The sequence below is a fragment of the Salminus brasiliensis genome, chromosome 8, assembly GCF_030463535.1.
Source record: "Salminus brasiliensis chromosome 8, fSalBra1.hap2, whole genome shotgun sequence".
Lineage (NCBI taxonomy): Eukaryota > Metazoa > Chordata > Actinopteri > Characiformes > Bryconidae > Salminus > Salminus brasiliensis.
The window spans coordinates 25,053,301-25,075,382 of NC_132885.1; the positions used below are offsets into that span (position 1 = coordinate 25,053,301).

General features: G+C 41.5%; 2 protein-coding genes across 7 annotated transcripts in view; one reads left to right on the forward strand and one right to left on the reverse strand.

Moving 5' to 3' along the window:
• Nucleotides 1-9,136, forward strand: part of kdm6a (lysine (K)-specific demethylase 6A) — a 52,056-nt gene extending 42,920 nt beyond the window's left edge. For 5 of the 6 annotated variants that reach the window (XM_072686226.1, XM_072686228.1, XM_072686229.1 and 2 more), the window contains 11 exons: nucleotides 50-155; nucleotides 1,816-2,021; nucleotides 4,379-4,440; nucleotides 4,532-4,606; nucleotides 4,762-4,910; nucleotides 5,670-5,784; nucleotides 6,498-6,685; nucleotides 6,788-6,929; nucleotides 7,164-7,290; nucleotides 7,988-8,158; nucleotides 8,286-9,136. In XM_072686226.1, the coding sequence (XP_072542327.1) occupies nucleotides 50-155; nucleotides 1,816-2,021; nucleotides 4,379-4,440; nucleotides 4,532-4,606; nucleotides 4,762-4,910; nucleotides 5,670-5,784; nucleotides 6,498-6,685; nucleotides 6,788-6,929; nucleotides 7,164-7,290; nucleotides 7,988-8,158; nucleotides 8,286-8,315 (1,371 nt within the window). In that variant the 3' untranslated portion in view covers nucleotides 8,316-9,136. The remainder of the gene's footprint in view (nucleotides 1-49; nucleotides 156-1,815; nucleotides 2,022-4,378; nucleotides 4,441-4,531; nucleotides 4,607-4,761; nucleotides 4,911-5,669; nucleotides 5,785-6,497; nucleotides 6,686-6,787; nucleotides 6,930-7,163; nucleotides 7,291-7,987; nucleotides 8,159-8,285) is intronic. The other variant, XM_072686231.1, reaches the window with a different exon arrangement.
• On the reverse strand, nucleotides 8,896-19,310 carry dipk2b (divergent protein kinase domain 2B). The gene is made up of 5 exons (XM_072686232.1): nucleotides 19,026-19,310; nucleotides 18,196-18,460; nucleotides 17,886-18,059; nucleotides 14,523-14,811; nucleotides 8,896-9,811 (listed from the first exon to the last, which is right to left on the reverse strand). Exons 1-5 carry the CDS (start codon nucleotides 19,247-19,249, stop codon nucleotides 9,465-9,467), a joined length of 1,299 nt encoding a protein of 432 aa, XP_072542333.1. The 5' UTR covers nucleotides 19,250-19,310; the 3' UTR covers nucleotides 8,896-9,464.
• Nucleotides 19,311-22,082: the final 2,772 nt, after the last annotated feature.

Here is a 22,082-nt window from a genome sequence, read left to right on the forward strand (position 1 = left end):
TTGTCGTCTCAAGCTGCTTTTGTTTGTTTAACCTTTTTTTTGCCAACAGTTGGAGAGCAAGAGGGACGCCTTCTTTCCCCCTCTACATCAGTTCTGCACGAACCCAGCCAATCCTGTTACGGTCATCCGAGGTCTTGCTGGAGCGCTGAAGCTGGGTAAGTGTGACAGGGGCCGCGCGCGTACATGTGCGTTTGTCTGCAGTTTGAGCGCATGCCAAACCTAGACAAACACACACAGCGGCCGTTTGATCGGCCTCAACTTAAAAAGTGTAGCCATATATGGAAGCAGCCCGATGTTGCCAGCAAACAGTGCTTTCTATGCTAATTGTAGTTGAAATGGGAGGCTTGTGGTAGATGCAGAGAGCCTGCAACCTGTATTTTTAGGAGTACGCATAAATACTAGGGAATTCCTATAATCAGGACTCAGGCATGCAGTCGTATACGTAGTGCTAGTGTAACGATGAGGATGCCTGATGTCAAAATGATATCAGCATTGGCAGAATTGTATCCGCTTCAGATGCATTTTGAATATATTTAGCCCCATTTTTGATGAACACTATTTGTTGATCATCAGTGGCATGCAAATGTTTCCACACCCCAAGAGATTTGAGCTCTCTGACTTTTGCTTGGGTAGGGCTATGGCTCGGACCTCTCAAACCTTCATCCCAACACTCACAAAAATATAGCCAAGCGCTTTCAGGTAGCCATTACCGGAGTTTGTAATCTAATTGAGAAATAACAGTTAAGAGGAATGATGACTCGAGTTGAGTCATCAGACAAGAAAACCTTCACCATAAAATTCAGCATCAGAGCTTTCCAACTTTTCAGAAAAGAGTGCATTTTTAATTTCCCGTAGCTACTCACCAAAAAATCCTAAATGTTTGGGTGATGCTGGCAAACTGGCCTTAAATACCTCTGTTTTATTCATTTTTGCTGCATCTGTAATGAATGAATGAATTAATTAGTAAGAGAAAGTTTGGAAAATTTTAATTAAAAAAATAAGTGTAATAATAAAATATAAAGATTAATGAACCAAAAGGACACAAATAAAACCAGGACTGGGAGATGAACAGAATGATCAAATAAAAAACAAAAGAAGAATAGCATCAAAAAAGGACACTAAAATGAAATATAATTAATTCAAATGACTGAATTAAAAATAAAATCATTGTAATGCAAGTAAGAAAAGAAACGCAATTACAATAAGAATCATATGAATTAATTAAATACCAAAATAAAAAATAAAAAAATTCAAGTAAAACAGTTACAGGCAGAATGATGGTGGTCCTGATGTAGTGATTATGTTCTATTTATTTATAATACTGGTCCATGTAGATGCACTCCCAGTTTCTACATTTGTTGGCGTATAAGCTTCGATATTGGTTATTAATGAGTTAATCCTTAAACAGTACTTTTATCCAGTGGTGGTGTTTTTTTTATGTTTGGTGGTGGTGGTTGTTTGTAGGCCTGCATTGCTAACTATACTAGTTCTAGGGCTAGTTTAAGGTATGGTCTCCATAATAGGTTGTCATGCTGCTATCCTGGATGTGCCATCACTTGTGTGAAATGTTCTCTGTGTAATAGCATGCTGTCAACTTGTCATACTGCCACTCTTCATTATTCCACATAATTCTGGTTTTCAGCTCTAGATAGTTTACCGGGTTTGAACGACTGACTGATTTTTGTTTGGGACTGTTGTATTTCTTGGACGTGTCTGATGTGCCGGGGTTTATTGCTGACTCAGCTAATTACCAGCTTCTCTGTCTCTTTCTCGCTATGCCACCTACATTCTTCCCTCTTGTCTCCTCTCTTTTAGACCTGGGCTTGTTCTCCACTAAGACACTGGTGGAGGCTAATCCAGATCACTTGGTCGAGGTGAGGACCCAGTTATCTCAGCCCACCGATGAGAACTGGGACCTGATGGGCAGCAAAAAGACGTGGCGCTGCGAGAGCAGCCGCTCACATACCACCATCTCCAAATACGCCCAGTACCAGGCCTCGTCCTTCCAGGAGTCCCTACGGGTTAGTCCAGCTTGTTGTTCTTGTGAGGTTCACTTGGGATAAGTGTGTGATGGCCTGATGCAGAGAGCATTGTTGGTTTTTTTTAAGCATCGTTTTGACTGCACGGTTTATGACGTGGGAGGAAAGAAAATGTCTGTCAAAATTGCTCTCAAAATGGGCAGGTTATGCCAACAGGCCTCAGACTATGATGTCTGTCTGAAACATGCAAGAGCTCAATCTCTAGATCTCTTGATGTTGCAACTGATATACAGGTTTTTGTAAGCTGTCGAGCTTAATACTGCGAAACAAGGCCGACGCACCAGATCCTGTATTGTGGGTCTAATGTTTAATGGTGGTGGTGGTTGTTGATCGGCCTGCATTACCAACAAATACTAGGGCTAGGGTTAATAAGTGGTTGCCAGTTTTAGGTACAACAATCAGCAAAGACTTCCTGGTTGGTAGGTCATCCTGAAGGAGCTTGTTTTTGTAAAATTGTGTGGTATGCTTTTATGCTCAGAGAGCTGAGACTTCAGAAAAGCTCAGAGCTGTCAAAATTTGCATCTCACAGTCTAAAAATATTCATGTTGTGATGCCAGGATTCTACACGTGTTTCCTTTTATGTCCTTCAGGACAAAAAAACAAACTGCATCAACCACTTCTGTTCTGTTACCCCAAGGATATTTCTCTCATTGTGCCATATCCCAGTGTTTTTGGACGTTTGTCCTCATTAGTACTAAAACATAGAAGGTTGACTGCATCATCTTTTCTCACCATGTAATTTTATGCTGCGTCCCCATTCATTTAGAGCAGTCTATGCTGCTCTGTTTAGTGCAATGGATGTGTACTGGTACCTCAGTCTTTTTAAGAGAGATGGAGCACCCCCTGCTGTCCAGTCATTTCCCCCTGGAAATGCGGCCAGTTGCTATTCCTTGCATGGCACACACACAACACGTCATATGTGAGCTATAGCCATGGGGCAGAACTCTGGCTTTTTAAAAATGATATATTTCATGAAATAAATAAATAAGCCAAGCAGTGTTCTCCCTCCTTGCTTTTTCAGCATTGGGACCATTCTCAGACCATCCAAAACTATTTGGTGGTGTTCAATCGCGCAAGACGGAGTCATTTTTAGCAAATGAAAGCAAGCCATGGCGCGTTTAAGTGTTTCCAAGTGTGCGCAGTATTTAGCAAGGTATTTTGTAGGTGAAACTAGGAACACATCCTCTGCAGAGATTAATTTCCCAATATTAAATATAAATTTTAAAATGTGCAGAGGAAGATGTCTCATACCAGTGTGTTTTCCATAGAGGATTTGTTAACTTAAGGTAAAATAAATAAATAAATTTGTGGAAAATCAACAAAATCGAATGTAAGCCGGGTGATCTAAACTTTTGCATATGACTGTAGAGAAAATACAATGGTATTAAATGTGAAAACGATGATGAATGGTCTGGATTTGACCATGTTGTGGATACTGCTTTTGTTGCCGTGTGAACGGCCACACACACTTTTTTGTATTTTCATTTTTGCTTTTTTAACATAGTCTGACTCATAGTCTGAGGCAGATTTTTTCACATTGTGTGAGAATTTAGAAATGCTCCAAAATGGTTTGGAATCAGCTAAAGGCCACACATAGGATCAAATCATTTTGCATTGGCTTTAATTACAAGAGAAAGACAAAACCTTAACTTAAAGTTGCTGTTTTCATTATTAGGTTCTTACATGGCACAACTCTTATTTCCATGTTTGAGAAGTCCGTTCGTTGCACTCTGCTCCAAACTGACTGGTGTGCTCGCTTATTTATACGGCCAGCAAACCCGGTCACGTAGTGTCTGTGATGCCCCAGGGCCAGTTCATTTTAAACCGGGGTGATCATAATATTCTGGTATGACGGTGACCATTTTATATATTTCTATTGTCCAATCTCCATGGTTTGAACCCTGTACATTATTTCTGCACAGTATAACTAACACTGTGTAAATAATTCAGGATCGGTAGAAATGCTCTAAATGACTTGGAATAAACTCTTTATTTTACATCCATTCAAAGCTAAGAACATTTTTGCCATCTCCTGTAAAGTCACTATTTTAGAGATGCATGTGCACATGTTTTTATACATGTGTTTTTATAAGGGGTATGAGAATGATAACTATGAGATTTAATCCATATTTCAGCATAAATATGGAGTGTAAAGTTCAACAGAGCTCAACAGAAGCAGCCCTGTGTTTACATTGCTAAATAAAACCACTAATACGTGACCTACGGGTGGAAATTGGGGGAATAGGGAAAATTGGTAATGATGATGATGATTAGCACTAAACCAGTCCATTGCTCTCGTCGGTTTGTAACTATTCCGTCTCTCTTTGGCTGAATTTCAGGAGGAGAATGAAAAGAAAGGGCAGAAAGAGCATTCGGATACAGAAGCTGCTTCCATCGAAAAGTAAGACTCGGTACATTAATGAGAATACAAGTTGTTACACTGCTGTTCTTCGGCACATCTCATTTTGTGTGTTTTCTTTTTTCTTTTTTAGTATGGTACGGCGACGAAGAGGTCCCTTCAAACACATCAAGTTCGGGACCAACATCGACTTGTCAGATGAGGGAAAGTAAGTGTTGAATGGCTTCGCTGTCTGAGGCGTGTGGACACAGCGGACCATTTCTATCCAACATCATTTTTTATCACTGATTTACTGCTGTGGCGTGAGCAGTGCGTGTATTTGTTGGCTGTGGTGTTTGACAGACTCTTTGCTGTGTCATGCAGGTGGAAGCTGCAGATGACTGAGTTGAGTAAGCTGCCTGCCTTTGCTCGGGTGGTGTCTGCAGGGAACCTGCTCAGTCACGTGGGCCACACCATCCTGGGCATGAACACAGTCCAGCTCTACATGAAGGTCCCTGGCAGCAGGACTCCAGGTTTGTCTTGTTGAAACAAACACCAATAACCTGATGTTGACTGTGATGACAGTAAATATGTGTAATAATGCGTTCTGGTAGGGCTGATGTGGCAATATATCAGTCATACATTTTGTTCCAGTTCTTTTTCTGAGCATGATGTGAATCTCAGTACTTGGACTCTGAACAACTGCATGATTCATTAAAAAGGGATTAAATGCAGACTCCCAAGTTGCTTAGACCATAACACCACCACCATTCAAAACCTTCTTTAAAATGGCAGCTTTACAGCAGCAGAAATTAACCTTCTCGACCTTCAGTGGAAGTCAGTGTAAAAGTATTTAGATTCCAAGTCATTTTGGAGCATTTTTTACACAATAAACAGAACAACTGCCAGATTCGATTATGTGGAATAAAAAAAAAAAAAAAGAAAAAACACAAAAATGAACATACAAGGATTTTGTGTGACTGTGAGGATAAGCATACTTGGATTTGTGCAGAAAATTGTTGGAGTTTTAGAAAAATCCTTATACTCCTACTACTTGACAGCATTTAAAAAATATGCCACTACTGTTTTGCTTGTGTCTTAAATCTACACCCTGCAAAACCCCAGAAACGTTCAATATCTGGTCCAGAGAAAATATCCCAACTATTGTAATGTTATAGATTGCCATAAATATAAAGTTGAGGTCATGTTCCATTCATGCCCAACTAAATGCAGTTAATATTCACGTCAACTGTGATTTAATACGACTGTAACCCATTGCTGTTCCTGTTTAGGTCACCAGGAGAACAACAATTTCTGTTCTGTGAACATTAACATCGGCCCAGGAGACTGTGAATGGTTTGCTGTACCTGAGACCTACTGGGGAGTTATGAATGATTTCTGTGAGAAGTAAGTGAGCAGAAACCCTTTCTACACGCCATGCATTTTGAGCACTATGCCTTAATTTGTGCTGGAACTGAATTTGAATCATTTTATGGATCTGCCAGCTTGTTTATGTATTGAATATTGATTTGTTTGCATTCAGTGACGAAAGCATTAATGAGGTCACTCCCCAACTCATCCCAAAAGTATTAAAAGTAGCACAATCATTCTAGAGAACACTGCTCCTGCTGGGGGTTTTATACCCCTCTAGCCCACACCTGATATGGGCATGGTGCCTGTATATTCATGTTTATCTGCATTTGCACATCACTGTCAGCAGTGGGTGCAACATAAAGTAGCTGAATGAGCTGCAAACTTGTGTGAGAAAGCTACTCTGTGACTACGTCCAATGTTAACCACATTGGTGACCGTTAGCAGGGTTCTTAAGCATCAAACTTTCTTTCACAGGTGGGTTTCTCAAAACTTCACAGCTTCTAATTCCAATTGGTTAAAGCAGTGTCTGAAGCCAGTTGTTTTGCTCAGTGTTACTGAGGGATGAACAATCATAGCAGAATTGGTGTGTGCAGCCATGACTTGTTTGTTTATTTATTTTGTAGTGTAATTGTATTTATTTTTGTCCCCCTATTTTTAGACTTGGCACCCTAAGAGCATTTTACTGTGTTTAAGCATAAGGTGACCATTAACAAACTAATCCCTGTGTGCCCCTTTCCGTTATGTAGGAACAACATCAATTTCCTGATGGGATCATGGTGGCCTAACCTGGAAGACCTGTATGAAGCTAATGTTCCAGTCTACCGGTTCATCCAGCGGCCAGGAGACCTGGTCTGGCTCAATACAGGCACAGTGCACTGGGTGCAGGCCATTGGCTGGTGCAATAACGTTGCCTGGAACGTAGGGCCGCTCACTGGTAACTACCAATGCTTTTACAGTATTTGATGCTGACGGTCTGTCACGTTTATTCCTTCATGCTTTTCATTTTTAAAAACGTATACCCTTCTTTTCAACTCAGCCCATCAGTATAAGTTGGCAGTGGAGCGCTATGAGTGGAACAAATTCCAAAGTGTCAAATCCATCGTTCCCATGATTCACCTCTCCTGGAACCTGGCCCGAAACATCAAAGTGTCTGACCACAAGCTCTTCGAGATGATCAAGTGAGTCAGCCTGGAAGAGGGCCAGAACAAATCCTAACTTCACAGTCATGATTTGCATGTTAGAGTAATTAAATACTTTTGCAAGCCTTAATTTCATACAATTAAGTATATTTATAAAATAAAATGTATGCAATTGGGGGTGAATTTGTGTGCCACCTAGACTGCAGGTTTTGCTGCATGTAACTGCTTGTGAGGAGGGACCAGTGACATGATGCATTTATCTGTGGGTTACAGGTACAGCTTGTTGAGGACACTGAAGCAGTGTCAGATGCTAAGGGAGGCTCTGATGGCTGCAGGCAAGGAGCTGGTGTGGCATGGGAGGACGAAGGATGAGCCTGCACATTACTGTAGCATTTGTGAGGTATGATCCCTGTGTCAAACCTTTTATTTTCTCATAGCAGCGCAGGTCTAGGTCTGGGATATGAGACGGTTACTGATTGGTTCACATAGCTGTGTTGGAGGCAAGAGACCTAGGTAGGCGTATGGTCAGTTAGCAAAGCTTGTGTCTAGCAAACCATAACCTGACGAGGTTGTTGGGCAAACTTCCAACATCTCTGTGCTGGCATAATATTTTGGGCTCTTCTGTATATTTCATAAAAGTTCTGGATTAATGCTAATGGACATAAAACATTAATGATTTTTGTAAAACTATCTTTCACCATTACCGCAGTGGATAATTTAAGTTCTAGAAGTTATGAGGTGGGGCCTTTATGGATCGCATTAATGAGCCTTAGGTGCCCATGACCAGAGGTTGTCCTTCCTTGGAGCAATTTTGGTAGATTCTGGCCACTTCATACCAGCAAAAAACTCACAAGACCTGACTGATGTTTTGGAGATGCTCTGACCCAGTCAGTCATCTAGCCATCACAATTTGCCCCCTGGCTTATTCTTATGCCTGCACATTTTTCTTTCCTTTAACACATTGCCTTCAGAAACCGACAGTTCACTTGCTGCCTGATATATCCCACCCCTTGGCGGATGCCACTGTAGAGGAAGTGTCTTCTACTTCACCCGGTGTATGTGTCCTCTGTATGTTTATTGTATGTGTCCATTTGCAGGTTGAGGTTTTCGACCTATTGTTTGTCACCAGTGAGAGCAACTCGCGGAAGACGTATGTGGTGCACTGTCAAGACTGTGCGCGGCGAGGCAGCCCCAGCCTCGACAACTTTGTAGTCCTGGAGCAGTATAAGATCGAGGACCTCATGCAGGTCTACGACCAGTTCACATTAGTGAGTCAATCTTCAGCTGTCTCGAACGTTCAGACGGTGCCCCAGTCCTGTCATGCCTTTTATTATGAGATGACTTGTTTTGTTTATAAGTAATATGTGGTTTGTTCTTCTGTTCTTGTCTCTACAGGCCTCACCTCTGCCATCCTCCACGTCTTGACATTAACATTAACAGTTCTGAGGAGAACCCTCTGGAACTCAACAGAACCCTTTCTGATATTCAGGAATAAAAAGTGACCCAGTTCCACACCACTGGTTTGTGTAGCAAATCCCGTAAGGCTGCTGGCTCCAAGCTGTTTTTCTATGCAACCCTGCCAAGTACGGAGCGCCAACCCCACCGGACAGGAGGGGTGGGGGGCGCCACGCCATCTCTGTTCTGACTGTTTTGGCTGGCTCAACACCACTCCTTCGAGGAAAATAAAAGATACTATAAAGAACTATAAAGAATGGACATCAGTTAATAAATAAATTGTGTAAATATCACAATTGGCGAAGTCATTCAAACTACTGATGTGTCTGTTTCCTTTTCTGTGGTTTCTTTTTGCTTTTAGTCCTTTTTTCTATGGTCATGTATGAGCTGATACATGTGCATATTTTCTTCAGTCTCCTTTTCCACTAAATGAGTACTAGCATAGCTGGTCTTTCTTAGGTAAATCTCTTTGGGCAACAGAACTGAAACATGGAGAATTATAATGTGAAGGTAATTCCTTTTTTCTAAACAGTTTATAAGTTCATCCTCTTTTTACATAATACGAAAAAAAACAGCCAAGTCACAAGAAAATGGGTTGCACATAGCTAAGGAGTACTTTAATTTGTGATTCTTTTTTTATGTTTCTAATCCTGTTGTAAATTTACACTATTTATAAATGCATATTTATTGCTTGAAAATATTTGTTGATGGAATGCTATTTTTTTCCAAAAGTACCTGCCATTAAATTTTATGGAGCTATGGTGTTTTGAACATGTCTCTTTTTACGTTTTCTATATATGAATAAAACTGCTTAGTAAGTATTGTGCAGAAAATGCTATTCTTTTATTGTTTGGTGGGTGTATTTGAGATATCAGAGTTAAATATGACACCTCATTAGAAGAGTGTGCCATGCACATAATTCTCCTAAACGTGCTGTGACTGGCTTGCAGGAGAAAGCGTTTCCAGAAAACAGTGTTGACCAATAGGGGTCCCTCTCGTCTTAGCAGAGACATGAGTTTAAGCTCAGTTCAGTTCTCCGTGTGCAAGGGTGCCTTTAAATTGTCACTGAAACATCCCCTCCCCTCTGCCCAATTAGCTTCCTACCGCTGTTAAGCTCCTCTAGAACTTGTCGCTGTACCTGCACTCAGGATACCTGTATCCATAGTCATTACTGCATGGCCTAAATGCCTGTAGTGTTTCCCGCAGTATTTGGGTAGCTTTAAATATCCTTTGGTCAGACTGTGAGTGGTCTGCACACATCCCCAGCTCCCTGATGACCGTTCTGGGTAGTCCAGCTGACGGCACATCTGTAGGGGAGAGCAGCTTGGGGAGGACGTGTCTGCAGAGCAGGGTAAAGCTCTGAGAGGGACGAACGCTTTGGCAGGGAAGGACCTGCTGGCAGGAGCCACTCAGACAGGAGAAGACATCGCTGTGGTTTGTCTGTGGGTGTCCTTCAGTGTGGAATCCTGTGGAAGGCATTTATTGGTTACTTTTGTGGTCCATAACCAAACTCTTAAACCACAGACCTATTATTCAGTCATTAAGCTTAAAACATGATTGACCCATTAATGATGGCCTGAGGATTTAAATAGCATAATTAGATCAGAAGATGTGCTGTTTTTCTTAATTAAAGTTGCTCAGGTTGGTGTTGATGTGAAGAGCTTAGTCTCTAAAAGCTACCCACAGAAAGCTGTTATTATAGAAAGGGTATGAATACACTGCCTAATGCTTGTCCCAGTTTGTTAATGGGAACTGACAATAACAAAATTAGGGTGGGGGAAAAGTGGGAAACTGCTAAGTTAATTGTCCAGTTATTTCTTAGTGTTAAAGTAGAGGGGCTATGTAAATAAATGTCTAATTCAGATAATGTGATGTGTGTTAAGACCCTTAAATTAAAGCAAAATTTTATTTATATATGTGTATATATGTAAAATCACTGTCCAAACACTTATTGTCCTACTTATTGTAATAGTATTAGTAAATAAAATGGCAGTATTTGCATTGTAGAAGTCCCTGGTTCTCCGACACCACCACTGTAAAAGAACCCTGAATCAGTAAGCAGTAAGTTACCACTACTTACTGTAAATGACCTCGTTTACATCTCCACCACTAAATGTTGGAAAAAGGGAATTCTTGTTGATATCTCTATGATCCTAGAATCTTGGAGGTCTCTAAGATTTCTAAAAACAATTCAATCATATGGCTAAAATTGAGTTTTTTGATCACTTCATGAAATCAATCTTTTTACAATTGTTTTGTATGACAGCAGTACAAAATCCAAATTTGAATAACATTTAAAAATCATATAAAGCATAAAAATACCATTAAGTCCAATTTTTCTAGTGGGAAAGTTAAGAGAATTTTGAGTTCCCAAGTTGAGGTGACTTTTCAAGATGTCGGTGAAGACCTAATTAATGTTGGCCGGTTCAGCTGCTGTTAATGGTTGTATGTGAACATTCATTTAATCTGTAATCTTTGTGCAAGTTCTTAATGTTCGCTAGCTTGCTACATTAGCCGCCATTTTTCAGGCCGCTCCAACAACAAATCACTTGAAGGTGACGTGCTCGTAATTCCGACTTCACAAGTGCACTAGTGATTGCAGCACAGGCCCAGACCATTCAGAACAAGGTCTGTGGTATATTTTTCCTTAATATAGTAAATGTATTTGTGGGGCAGGAAAGGATCAATTAGTACCGTCTATGGAACTAATATGTAAGTTTAGCCACATTTGACTGTTTTAACAACAAGAACAGGCCGAGTTCTCCTGCTTGTCATACTGCTTGTGCTCATGAATATGGCTTTTGGCTTAAGGTCATAAGGGCCTAAGGTCATAATACCACCCACACCTGCCTTACTAAAACGCAGTGAAAGATACATATATTAAGACAGTTATCTAACGCTGGATTTTATTAAAAAGCTCTCGGTTTGAATAAAACTGCAGTAATCCCCTAGCTCTTTACTATGCAAGTCATTTGAGTCATGCTTGTATTCCTCCGTACAAAAGCGTAGCAGGTCCAGCAGGCTACTCATTAGTTAGTGTATGTAAGGAACACACTGTGTGGGAGAATCCTTAGTTGGTCCTGATCTAAACCTCTACTCAGATTAGGCTGTCATTAAAATCACAGGCATGACTGCAGCTGGTCCCCCTGTTCCAGTGCAGTCGTTATGGGAAGCAGCAGAAACCCAAAGCCGAATGCGAAGACTGCTCTGGTCCCCTGATGCTTTTATTCATTAGCTTATTTGTGACTGAACAAAACACACCAGCTCACAGTTGAGCTTTAATTCAAAGCCCACCACAAAAGCTTTGGCAGTCATTAGAAACACCAGGAAAGTGTACACACTGCTCTGTAGCCTCCTGTAACCTCCTGTAACTGCCTTACAAAAAACCTGCCGTGTTCAGATTTAGATCACACCTGCTAACAAAGATCTCATTAAGCAAGTTTTTCTCCAGTAGATTTGGTCACGGAACGATTTCCGTTTTCCCCACCTTCTAAGATCATTTGGAGCTACAGGCGTTCTTCTGTTAAAATGAATGGTCATTAATGGTCAAGGTGGTTGAAAAGCTGGTCATCCCGGTGAAAACATACCCTACCTGGAGAACCAGCTCCTGATCTGCATTGTATTTATGTTGCATAGTTGCATTTGATTTTGGTCATGCTGGTCAACCAGCTGATTGATGCTGGTCTTGCTGGTCGTACTGGTTGAGTAGCTTGGTCAGATTGGTCATTTTACTTTTATGACCTGCTGCAAATGTGATGCATAGCAAAACACCAGTTTCTGAATCTTAGCTCATTCTTTATGAGCAATGGCCTCCAGTTTACTAATACTATTGGGTTTGCTGCTTCTTCAAATCCCACCAGAGATCTACTATGAGGGTTAAGTCAGGCGACTGTGACGACCACTGCAGAATCTTCCAGGACTTCTTCTGCAACCAAGCCTTGGTGGACTTTGAGGTATGCTTGGGATCATTGTCCTGTTTTCCTTGATCTCTTTTCTGAACTTTTTGGACAAGTCTCTTGACTTAGCGATATTCCTAACATGCAGTCAGCCAACAGTCACAGTCAACCAAACCCATAGCCAGTCCAGGTGTCTGATGTGTTTAATCTCAAGCACATTTGAGATAGTCCTTGACTTGTCACCTGATTTGCAAATGTGTGCTCTTATGCAGGGTTCTTTTCAGAGACTGCAGTTTTCATCAAAAGTGGCATTTTGTGAAGTGGGAGAAAACACTTGTTTTATTAGTTGTGTTGAGTTGTGTTTGTACATTTTCCTAATAATCCTAATTTGCAATGGGGCTTGAATCATTTCCATTGCAACTGTAGCAACAGCCTGGCACGGTGGCTTCCATGGAGGTGGGAGCCACTTAAGCTGCATAGCAAATCTGCTACTTTGTTACTGAAGTATTATTTAGGGGAGAGCGGGGACAACCTAATGTGTTTATTATGGGTAAAATGGAATATGGACTTTTTTATGTTGTAGAAGATTGAAGTAAAGCATACTTTTAGTCATCTTCTTATGCATAGCAAACCATCTGTGGATTTTAACAGTAATCAGACTGATGTTCTTCAACATTCACTTTAAAATATCTCACAGTGAAAACTAATCCAGCCTAGATAAAGCAAGTACAGCCTCCACACAGTAGTAACTAAGCCTTCCTATTAAAAAAGGTTTAATTTGGACGTTTGTTACGCATAGATTGATCACAAAATTGTACTATAGTTAAAATTGATTAACATCAGCACTCCGACTTGTTGGTTAAAAATAAATTTCCCAGTGTTGGTCACAGACTCTCAGACTGGATGCAGATGTTTAGATGTATTCAGATTGTCTGTTTTGAACAGCATAGAGTTTTACTGAATGAATGAATTGTGGTTTGCATCACTTTACCATACTTTTTCGCAACTGTTACAACTAGCCCCTCCATCTGTTACTGTTCACGCCCAAGGAGTAATTAACATTTGCACTCTGCTGAATTATTCATAAAGGATCAGAACTGGAAAGAAAGTTTACATCAGAGATGGCCTGGTTGTTTATATTAATAAACTATATACCAAAAAAATACAACAGTTATTCTCTGCACCACCTTCCTCTATTGATGTAAATAAGTAGACTTACATTTCTTTTGTTGTTAGAAATCTGTGAGGCCAAGCTTTTTCTTTCTAGACAGTCAAGTTTCCATTTTAGTTTTTTTTCACAAATTCATAAATGCAAAATGAAACATTAGAAAAATGCTATTATCGCAATAAACATTACGCTTTTCTAAGGATGAATGTCGTTTTCTTTCAAAATATGGTGTATTGTTAAATATCACTTTTTTTCCTTGTCCACCCTTGGTTATTCCTTCTGTGTGAAGTACCCCAAAGCATATGGGGGTCTCTATGCTCCAGTGTTGGTTGGCTGCAATCTCATTCACCCAGGCAGTAGAGGTAGTTTCATCACCTGCAAACTTGGTGGAAAAGCGTGCACTATGGACAGATTTACTAGGTAACACAGTTGAAGCAGCAATTTGAAAGCAAGCATTTAACTGGGTGAATCAGTTTGCAGCAGCGCCACCCTGTGGCATGTGGTTGCTGCAGCTTTATAGCTGCACTATGGACAGGAATTAACCATTTGGATGGTAAAGCCAAGGCTAAAACACTAGCAATGACATTTCGCAGTTCATAGTTGAATTAAAAGTGAACTGAAACAGATAAATACCTCAATATTCTTAAAGTTTATTTTCAGGGAAATTTGAGACTTTTTCATCACATGGTCTTGGACCCAGCAGGACCCCTGTATTTCGCACCTCGGCTACACCATGAAGTTATAACGGAGCTAAAAAAGAACAGACGGTGCCTTATAGAAAGGCCTGTGGACGTTCTGAGCTCATGTTCAAAGAAGCCCTTCTTTTAATTTCCTCCTCCGTGAACATCACAGATTAACACGCATTCAGACAAACATTTCATGACCCCAACTCTCACTTGCTCTATAAGCGAGTATGTGCTTGGCCAGCCATGTTGAAGAAAGAATTGACATTTAGAATAAGACATAGCTCGCAGCTCCAATTAGCATTTCAAATGAACTCAAAGCTTGTAGCCCCAGTTAGCATTTAATTAAAGCTTGCTAATCAGGGCTTTACTAGCACTGCCCGTTCCTTTTTGCTCATGTTTAGCTATTCTTTTAAAAAATCACCCTCACCCTCCTGCAGGTCGATGATTCCGATGGTGCTGGCATCCGTGATGAAAAGCCTGCCATCCTCCACGGTGCCGAACATGTCTTCTGAAGCCGTGGTGTAGTAGAGGTTGAAGCGGAGGCTGTTGGAGGCCAGGCTCTGGGTGATGTGGAGGAGTTGGTAGGCCGCATCCGCCCTCTGAGCCAGCGGTGATGTGTACAGCTTCTTCAAGGGCCTGGAGCCTGCCCACACCATCAGCCTGCCGCAGGAGCCGTGATAGCGGAGGAAGGGCCAGCCCTCCGTGCCTGGAAACATCTACGAGAGCAGAGGTGAGTCAGGGAGAAAAAACAGGATGCATGGGAGGCCTGCAGGATACTGCTTTTACGGGTTAGCTTTTTGATGTAGTTCACAAAGAAGAAGACGAATGCTGAGTCAGAGTTTAGTATGGTAATATAGGTCGTATGATGTTCCGGTCGTGGATTGAAACAGGACATTGTTAACATGCTGTTCAATAATTGGCATGGGCTAAAAAAAACAGAGTGCATTGCTCTTGTCGAATCTTATTGATTTATGAATTTTTCATTCATCCTTCGCATCCAGGTAGTTTCACCATCTGCAAAACGTTTGATCATGAGAAACATAATTACAGTTGAATGCTTTCAGTTGTAGCTCAGCTGACTCACAAGCAAAGTGCCGCTCTTCTCCATTTCTCTTCTCTTCAAGTTCCGTAGGAATCCCCAGTGAAAAACACCAGTAAGGACAGATTTTGTTAGCTGTTTGCTTGGTTAGTTTTTAAAACATGTTTGGTGTCAGTTTCACATCTGCATCCCAACGACATACTAATTAGTAAAGCTATTATTATGAGCAGGTAGTATTATGGTTGGGCGGTATAATGGTAATATCGTATACCTCAATATCAAAAAATGTGGACGGTATTTCAGAAGATATCTCAGAAGGTTAGTTAGCTGGAACGCAGAGTGTGCTATGGTGTTTAGGGTGCTGGCTAACTTATCTAAACATAGTCCAAACACAGCAGAACCTCAGTCTCGGTTTACCTCTCTGTTCCTCCCAACACCAGTCCCCACGAGTTTGAGACTCGGTGGAGCTGTAGCTGAGCTAGCTCAGCAAAGTCTAGCTTAGCGAGTGAGCTACAGATCCAAAACCACGGAGAGACAAACCTTCAGCTATCTGTTCATTCAGCAGAAGACGCTCAATCGGAGTCCTTCTGGTAATATTTTAGTAGCGAGAGACTTCTGTAACATCTGTAGTTGTTTTGAGACTGAGGATTTAACATTGAATGACGAATATAAAATATATTTTGTATTTGATCATTTTTAAAATCATGCAGGTTGAGGTGGTACTGAAGCCACGTAAATGCAGAACCGCAGTAATACTTTAAGACGGTATGAAAAAAGTGAATACCACCTTGACCACCCTATGTAGTATAGATACTACATCACTTCCGGTTAGTTCAGTAACATATTGTGTACTAACCTGCCAAAGCCGCACTATTAGTATCTCGTATATACCTTATAGTATCAATGTTTAGTGCTTCCGCTACAAATGTCTGGCAGTGGCGGCCCACCGCTACAAAATTACTGCCACTGCTGCTTCAGAATTTTATGAAATGTCATGAAATCGCAATTACAGTAAGCGGAGACATGTCAGTTTTGCAGCCTAGGTGGGGTCAGTCCTAGAGGAAACTACACTGGTGTGTAGTATACAATTAGAATGCAGACTAAATATTCTTCTGTCCCCTCAAAGAGTATGGTGTCGGCAGGGCAATAGGACGTGAGGGAGGTGTTGTTGTTTCTGCTCTAATCCAGCATTGCTTTGGCTCTTTGGAGGCTTAAAGAAGTGATGACCCTGGGTTTTCTGGAATTGCCTTTCGACTCCTGCCACTGGAGGGAACCAATGAACCATTATTAACCAGTTAAACGTATTTAAAGAAGAGTTTAATTTCCAGTGCAGCTGGATCTTTGGACTTTTGTTTTGTAGACGATCACAGGTACCTTAACTGACTGGGAGCCACCAGAGTGTAACTGCTACACCATAAACCAAGGTGGAACGGAAAAATTCAATCTGCAAGCTGGTGATAAGATCATTTCACAACGTCAGATGAAAAATAACGTGTGTGTTTGTTTCCGTTCCTTGTATCATTTCTGGTTTCTGTTCATCACACACTGATATTTAAGATCATAAGGTAGGAGAGGGTTTGATAAGATAAGCAATTCTTCTTCTTTTTTCTTTTTTTTTTACTTAAGTCGACCTACGTCAGAGAGAATTTTAGACAGGAATAAAAATGGGTTTGCTTCCAAAAGTGGTCTTTTGGCTCAACTTGCACCATGTTAGGAGTAGGTTAATGCAGCTGACAAGTTGGGCCATCTGTGAAAACAATAATCCACCATATATGAACCAAATCTATTGTATATTTATCATTCTAAATGTAATTATTACTAATTAAATACAAACTGAATTTTAAAAATTATATACAGTTTCCTTGAGAAAAGTGCTGGTTCAGCCTACCCACTGGCTCATCTTACCCCGCCCTCCCATAGGTGTTTGGGAGCAGACCGGTGAGGTGTAGAGACAGACAATTTGCACATTACAGTAGCTGGTGAGAGACCTACAACAGCTAGCTTTCGAGTTTGTACCCTGTTGTAATTTACAGCTCTTTATATTCCGTGCCTTTGTTCAGTATTGTGAAACCACCACATCAGTAGACAATGGGACGATGAGCAACCATCATTCAAGGACAGTGACAGGGCTGAAGGAGCAGGTCTGATCAGGTACCAGGGTATAGTCTGTGTATTTTAATAAAGTTTGACGTCTGGCTTGACTTCAGTACCTATGCTTGAGCGTTGTCTGTTGGAAGTTGATGGAGACCGTTCAAGTCTTATCTGTGTAATACTAACTATGAATCTGCTAATCTGAACCAATCCATGCATGTTTCCATGTTTGTGTGGAGAACGGGGAAAAAATGAGATCTAGCTCTGCCTTTACTTTCACTTTTTGAATCTTTTTTTTGTACTTCTTCTATTATAAATCTGTGATACCTGGACACTCAAAAAGATGATGAGCATGTCATTATTATGCGTGAGCTCATTAACATCTTGATTTTAATGTATAAACAGTAAACATTTCTTTAATATTTTTAGCTAAGTTAAGTCATGCTGTTCGGTTCGTTTCTATTTCTATGTTGTATGTATTTTAGTATAATTAATTGATCATCAACTCACTAAACTTTTCACGATTTTGATACATTTTTACCAGAGGTGCTTAGACTTTTGCATGCCACTGTATGCTTGATGAATGCCCTCCAAGACCATAGCTGGAAGCCAAAGAAGCAGGGAGAATACAGCATCAAGTGGGCTGATGCGTGTTTATACCTGAAGTATAAGGGGTTGCTGATTGACAGCCAGTGTGTAGAGGAGGCGGAGCTTGTCCTTAGTGGTGAAGTGCTTCATCTGCACACTGCCCACATCAGCCACCTCAAAATAGCGGCGCACGATTCGGTCCAGCAGCCTCTGAGATGGGCAGCGCAGCATTGGAGTGGCCAGACCCTGCAGACAGAGGTTAGGACATGGTCTAGAACGCAACACATTTTAGACTAAGTAAAGATCTCAAATATGAGCTCACTGGAGGTGAAACAGCTCCAGACAAAGCCTGTATGTTGAGGTTAATAGTGCAGAGACACACCTGCACCATGCTGGGCAGCAGCAGATTGGAGCGTGTCCAGTTCTGAAAGCGCTGAGTGTCTCTCAGAACAGCTTCAATGCTGCAGGATTTCCTTTTGCCTGCTGACCTGCAAATGTTTTTGTCGGTCAGCTCATGCAGGTGGGGGGACACCAGGCGGGACAGCACCACAGGCCTCCAGCTCTCCGAGTCGTCCGTGTAGTTCCCCTCATAGGATGTCCTGTTGGCTGAGGGCAGATCCAGCTGCGAGGACAGCCACCTTTCAAATCTGGAGCAAATTTAAGCAAAGTTCCCATTACCAGAATTTCCAATTTTTTAATAACCAGAATTTTTTAGGTGCAGTATACTGTGCAAATGTTAGAGAACGCTCTTAATCAGCCGTTAGTTACACGTTATTGATTCGTCATTGGTAGGAATCTGCTTCTCACAATCTCAGTCTTCCCGAACATGTTCAATGATGTGGAGGTTTGGATTATGAGATGGTCAGTGCGTTGTTGTCCACTTTTTACCAAAGAGTTTGTCACTACACTTGTGTTTAGTCATCCCTATTTTAACTGGTTAGAAGCAACTAATGAAACAAATGAACTTCATAGAGAGAATAGTCTGCTCAGCAGCAATCTGATTGGGTGTGGTAACTTAGAGCTATGGTTCTACGAATGTTACAAGACAAACACCTCCAGTTCTACTGCTACAGAAGACTCGTTGGTGGTACTAGCTCTCCAAAAATCCTTCACTTCCCAAATTTCCCAGAGCATCGTCAACTGAATGTACTCTAAGCATGTCTTTGTTTACTACTTTAAAAATAGGCTCCCTCCACCGGGCCAGTGTCTTACCTTATCTCCTCTTTAAAAAACTTCTTGCATATGGAGGTGCCTACACAGGCATTGCACTTATCCAAACCCAGGAACTGTCTTCCGAAGCTGTAGGATTTGGTTTGCGGTACAGCAGAGGGGATCGAGGCCACTAGAGGCAGCATGAAGCAGAGAAACCAAGTCTGCCATGACCTGCCTGGCGGCTCTCGTACAGCAGGCATGGGCTTCAGCCCCCTCAGTGCCATCCCAGCATGGCTACAAGACCACCAGTAGCTCAGGGAACCGACAGCACAGTGAACAGGTCAGCCTCTTTAGGCTCTGGGTGCTATACTGAGCGAACAATATCATCACAACCCCTGCTGCAGAATGCCACACCTCCACAGGAAACCCATGGAGGATATAGATAACCACTGTTGTCATGGAGACTCTTCCTCTTCAGGCGTGAATGGACGGTGGCCTTCCAAAACTGTGGGTGACCCGCCCCAACCGTGGCTGCACTTTAGTTCACTGCACAAAAAAGGGGTGGGAAGTGTTTACAGAAGTCAGCTTTGTGTGCTGTTTATTGCAACTTCTGCATTTTTCTGCAAGCTTGTTGGGCTGTTCTGTTCAACGGATATAAACGGACATACTTTAATAAAGGGTTGAATAGCAGAATTGTAACTGTAAATAGTAAACACTTCCTCTAGAAGAGCATTGGAAATGGCCATTTGTTTTACTCTTAGTGTTGAATACTTGGTGTGTGGAGCAATACATCAAATCCTCTCAGGACGATTGTTGTAGAAAACCAAACACTATATGGGCAAAAGTGTTGGGACACCTGCTCATTTATTGTTTTGGTCATGTCAGGATGTTGGATGATCTCCACCCCACCTCATCCTCAATTCCCCATCTCATCCTAGCTCCACAGCTCAATGCTAGAGGGGTTTTATACCCCCAGAAAAACTTCATGCTTATCTGCTCCAGAGAGTCTAATTCTATGGGCAGTACTTCTCTACACGGACTAGACAAGCTGTGTCAGCAATGTGTGCCATTACAGGGTGTCCACACATTTTTGGACATGTACTGTGTTAGCGGGAAAAATAATACATAATATGTTAAAATCAGAAAATAAATAAAGCTCCTAACTTTGTAGATAATTTGCAGAAGATTCTTTGAGGAATTGTACGTTGTGAGGTGAAGCTGCCATGGATCAGACTTGTTATTCCAGCATTCTCATAAATGCTCGTTCGGATTGAGATCTGGGGAATTTAGAAGCCAGGGCAACACTTTAACTCTTTGTCATGTTCTTTAAACCAGATCCGAACACTTTTTGCAGTGTGCCAGGATGCATTTGCAGTAAGAGGCCACTGCCTTTAAGAAATACCACTGCCATTAAGAACCACGGTATAGGACCTGATCAATCAAACTTCTTCCACTGGACCGATTCCAACACTGACATGTTAATGACAGTTTCAATGGTGGACGGGGGTTAGCATGGGTACTGTGAGTACTGGGTACTGTGACATGTCTGCACCCCCTCTCACCCTCTGTTGTTCTGTTTTTTGCCACACTTGGGCCTCCTCACAGATGTTTAAGACTGTGAAGGTGTGGTCCAGTATTTTCTCTGTTCCTGGGTTTGTACTCTACTGGATTGAGATCGAAGCTGTTGCTTGTGGAATCTGTAGGAGCTGCTTTTCCAGCTTAGAGCTGGAACATGACCCACGTGCCTCTCTCACCAATGACACTAGCTTTTAAAAAGTTTTAACCTTTCACCTTCATCTTTTTACTTGTTCCTGCTAATTTCTTCAGTTTCTTGTCTTCCCTCTTTCAGATGTTCCATCACTCGAGATTGCCTCAGTTATCCTCACTGCTGTATTGTGCTCCCTAATGATCATCATTTTGTCTGGTGGGTTTGCACTTCCTATTGTTTTTTTGTCCAGATCTGGAAGTCCCACAGGATTGTAGCTTTGTGTTTCACCACTAACTGTGGTTCCTCCCATTTGGCCCATATTTATTGCAGATGTTTCTGTATGAGATCTCTGCTACTTTGTTTCACTTCTCAGTTGATGCTACTGTATTCTAGCCTGCATCTTGCAGTGTGCTACTGAGTCCTGGACTGCAGTCTGCCCCTACTGATCCTAAGCTGAATGTTGTTTGTGCTATTCTTCAGTTCTGCCATTTTCAGACGCTGGTATTTCCCATGTCAGCCACCTCTGTGGGTGGTACTTTCCATGGAAGGTCTTGTTTTTTCACTGCACCTCTCTCTGAATCCTTGTTATCCACACTGCCTGTTGCTTAACACAATCTCTTAGCAGCTAATATTTGGGGTCCTTTGCATGAATTCACAGCCTTAAGCAAAAGCTTGGACACCCCGGGTGAAATTACATGCGGTGTTGATTTTCTAAGTTGGTGTGTACACCCACTTCATGCCTCCAAAACAGCTCTGATCCATTAAGGCACGGCCTCCACAAGCCAGCATTGAATTCTGAGGGGTCAATAAGATAGTCCAATCATCTAGCCATAAAAAAATGGGTCCTCATCAAAGTAGCTCAGATTGTTACGATTGCCTGTTAATACTGTATCAAATACTTTCCCTTCAAGAACGGACTGTTCACTTGCGGTCTAATATATCCCACCTTTTGACCATTGGAACCAGATAATTAACGTCATTCTTTTCACCTGTCTGTGTTTTTAATGTTATGGTTGATCAGTATAAATAGGGATTTTGTGCTTGGAACTGTGTAGAAAAATGTAAAACATTATTAGAACAGAAGTCAGTTGGTTGACTGTACTTCGTGTCTTTATTCACCTCTTCCACAAGGGATTTGGTTTGCCTGAAAGACAAGTGTTAAGTGTTTTCCATATACGCATTTATGAGTTGGTTTGTAAATATGGACAAGACAAACTTTTACAGCAAAATCATAAAGTGCTCACTCCTTTGCTCAAAAGACTGCTTAGTCAGAGACAGTGTCACATGCACTGTTTCAGAGCAAATCATTCAAGAACAAGACCACTGGAACCACAGGCCAGCTGTCCACAGTCCAACATAACAGGTCAATCATGTAACTGTGTGACTATAACAGCAGAAGACAGGCAGTG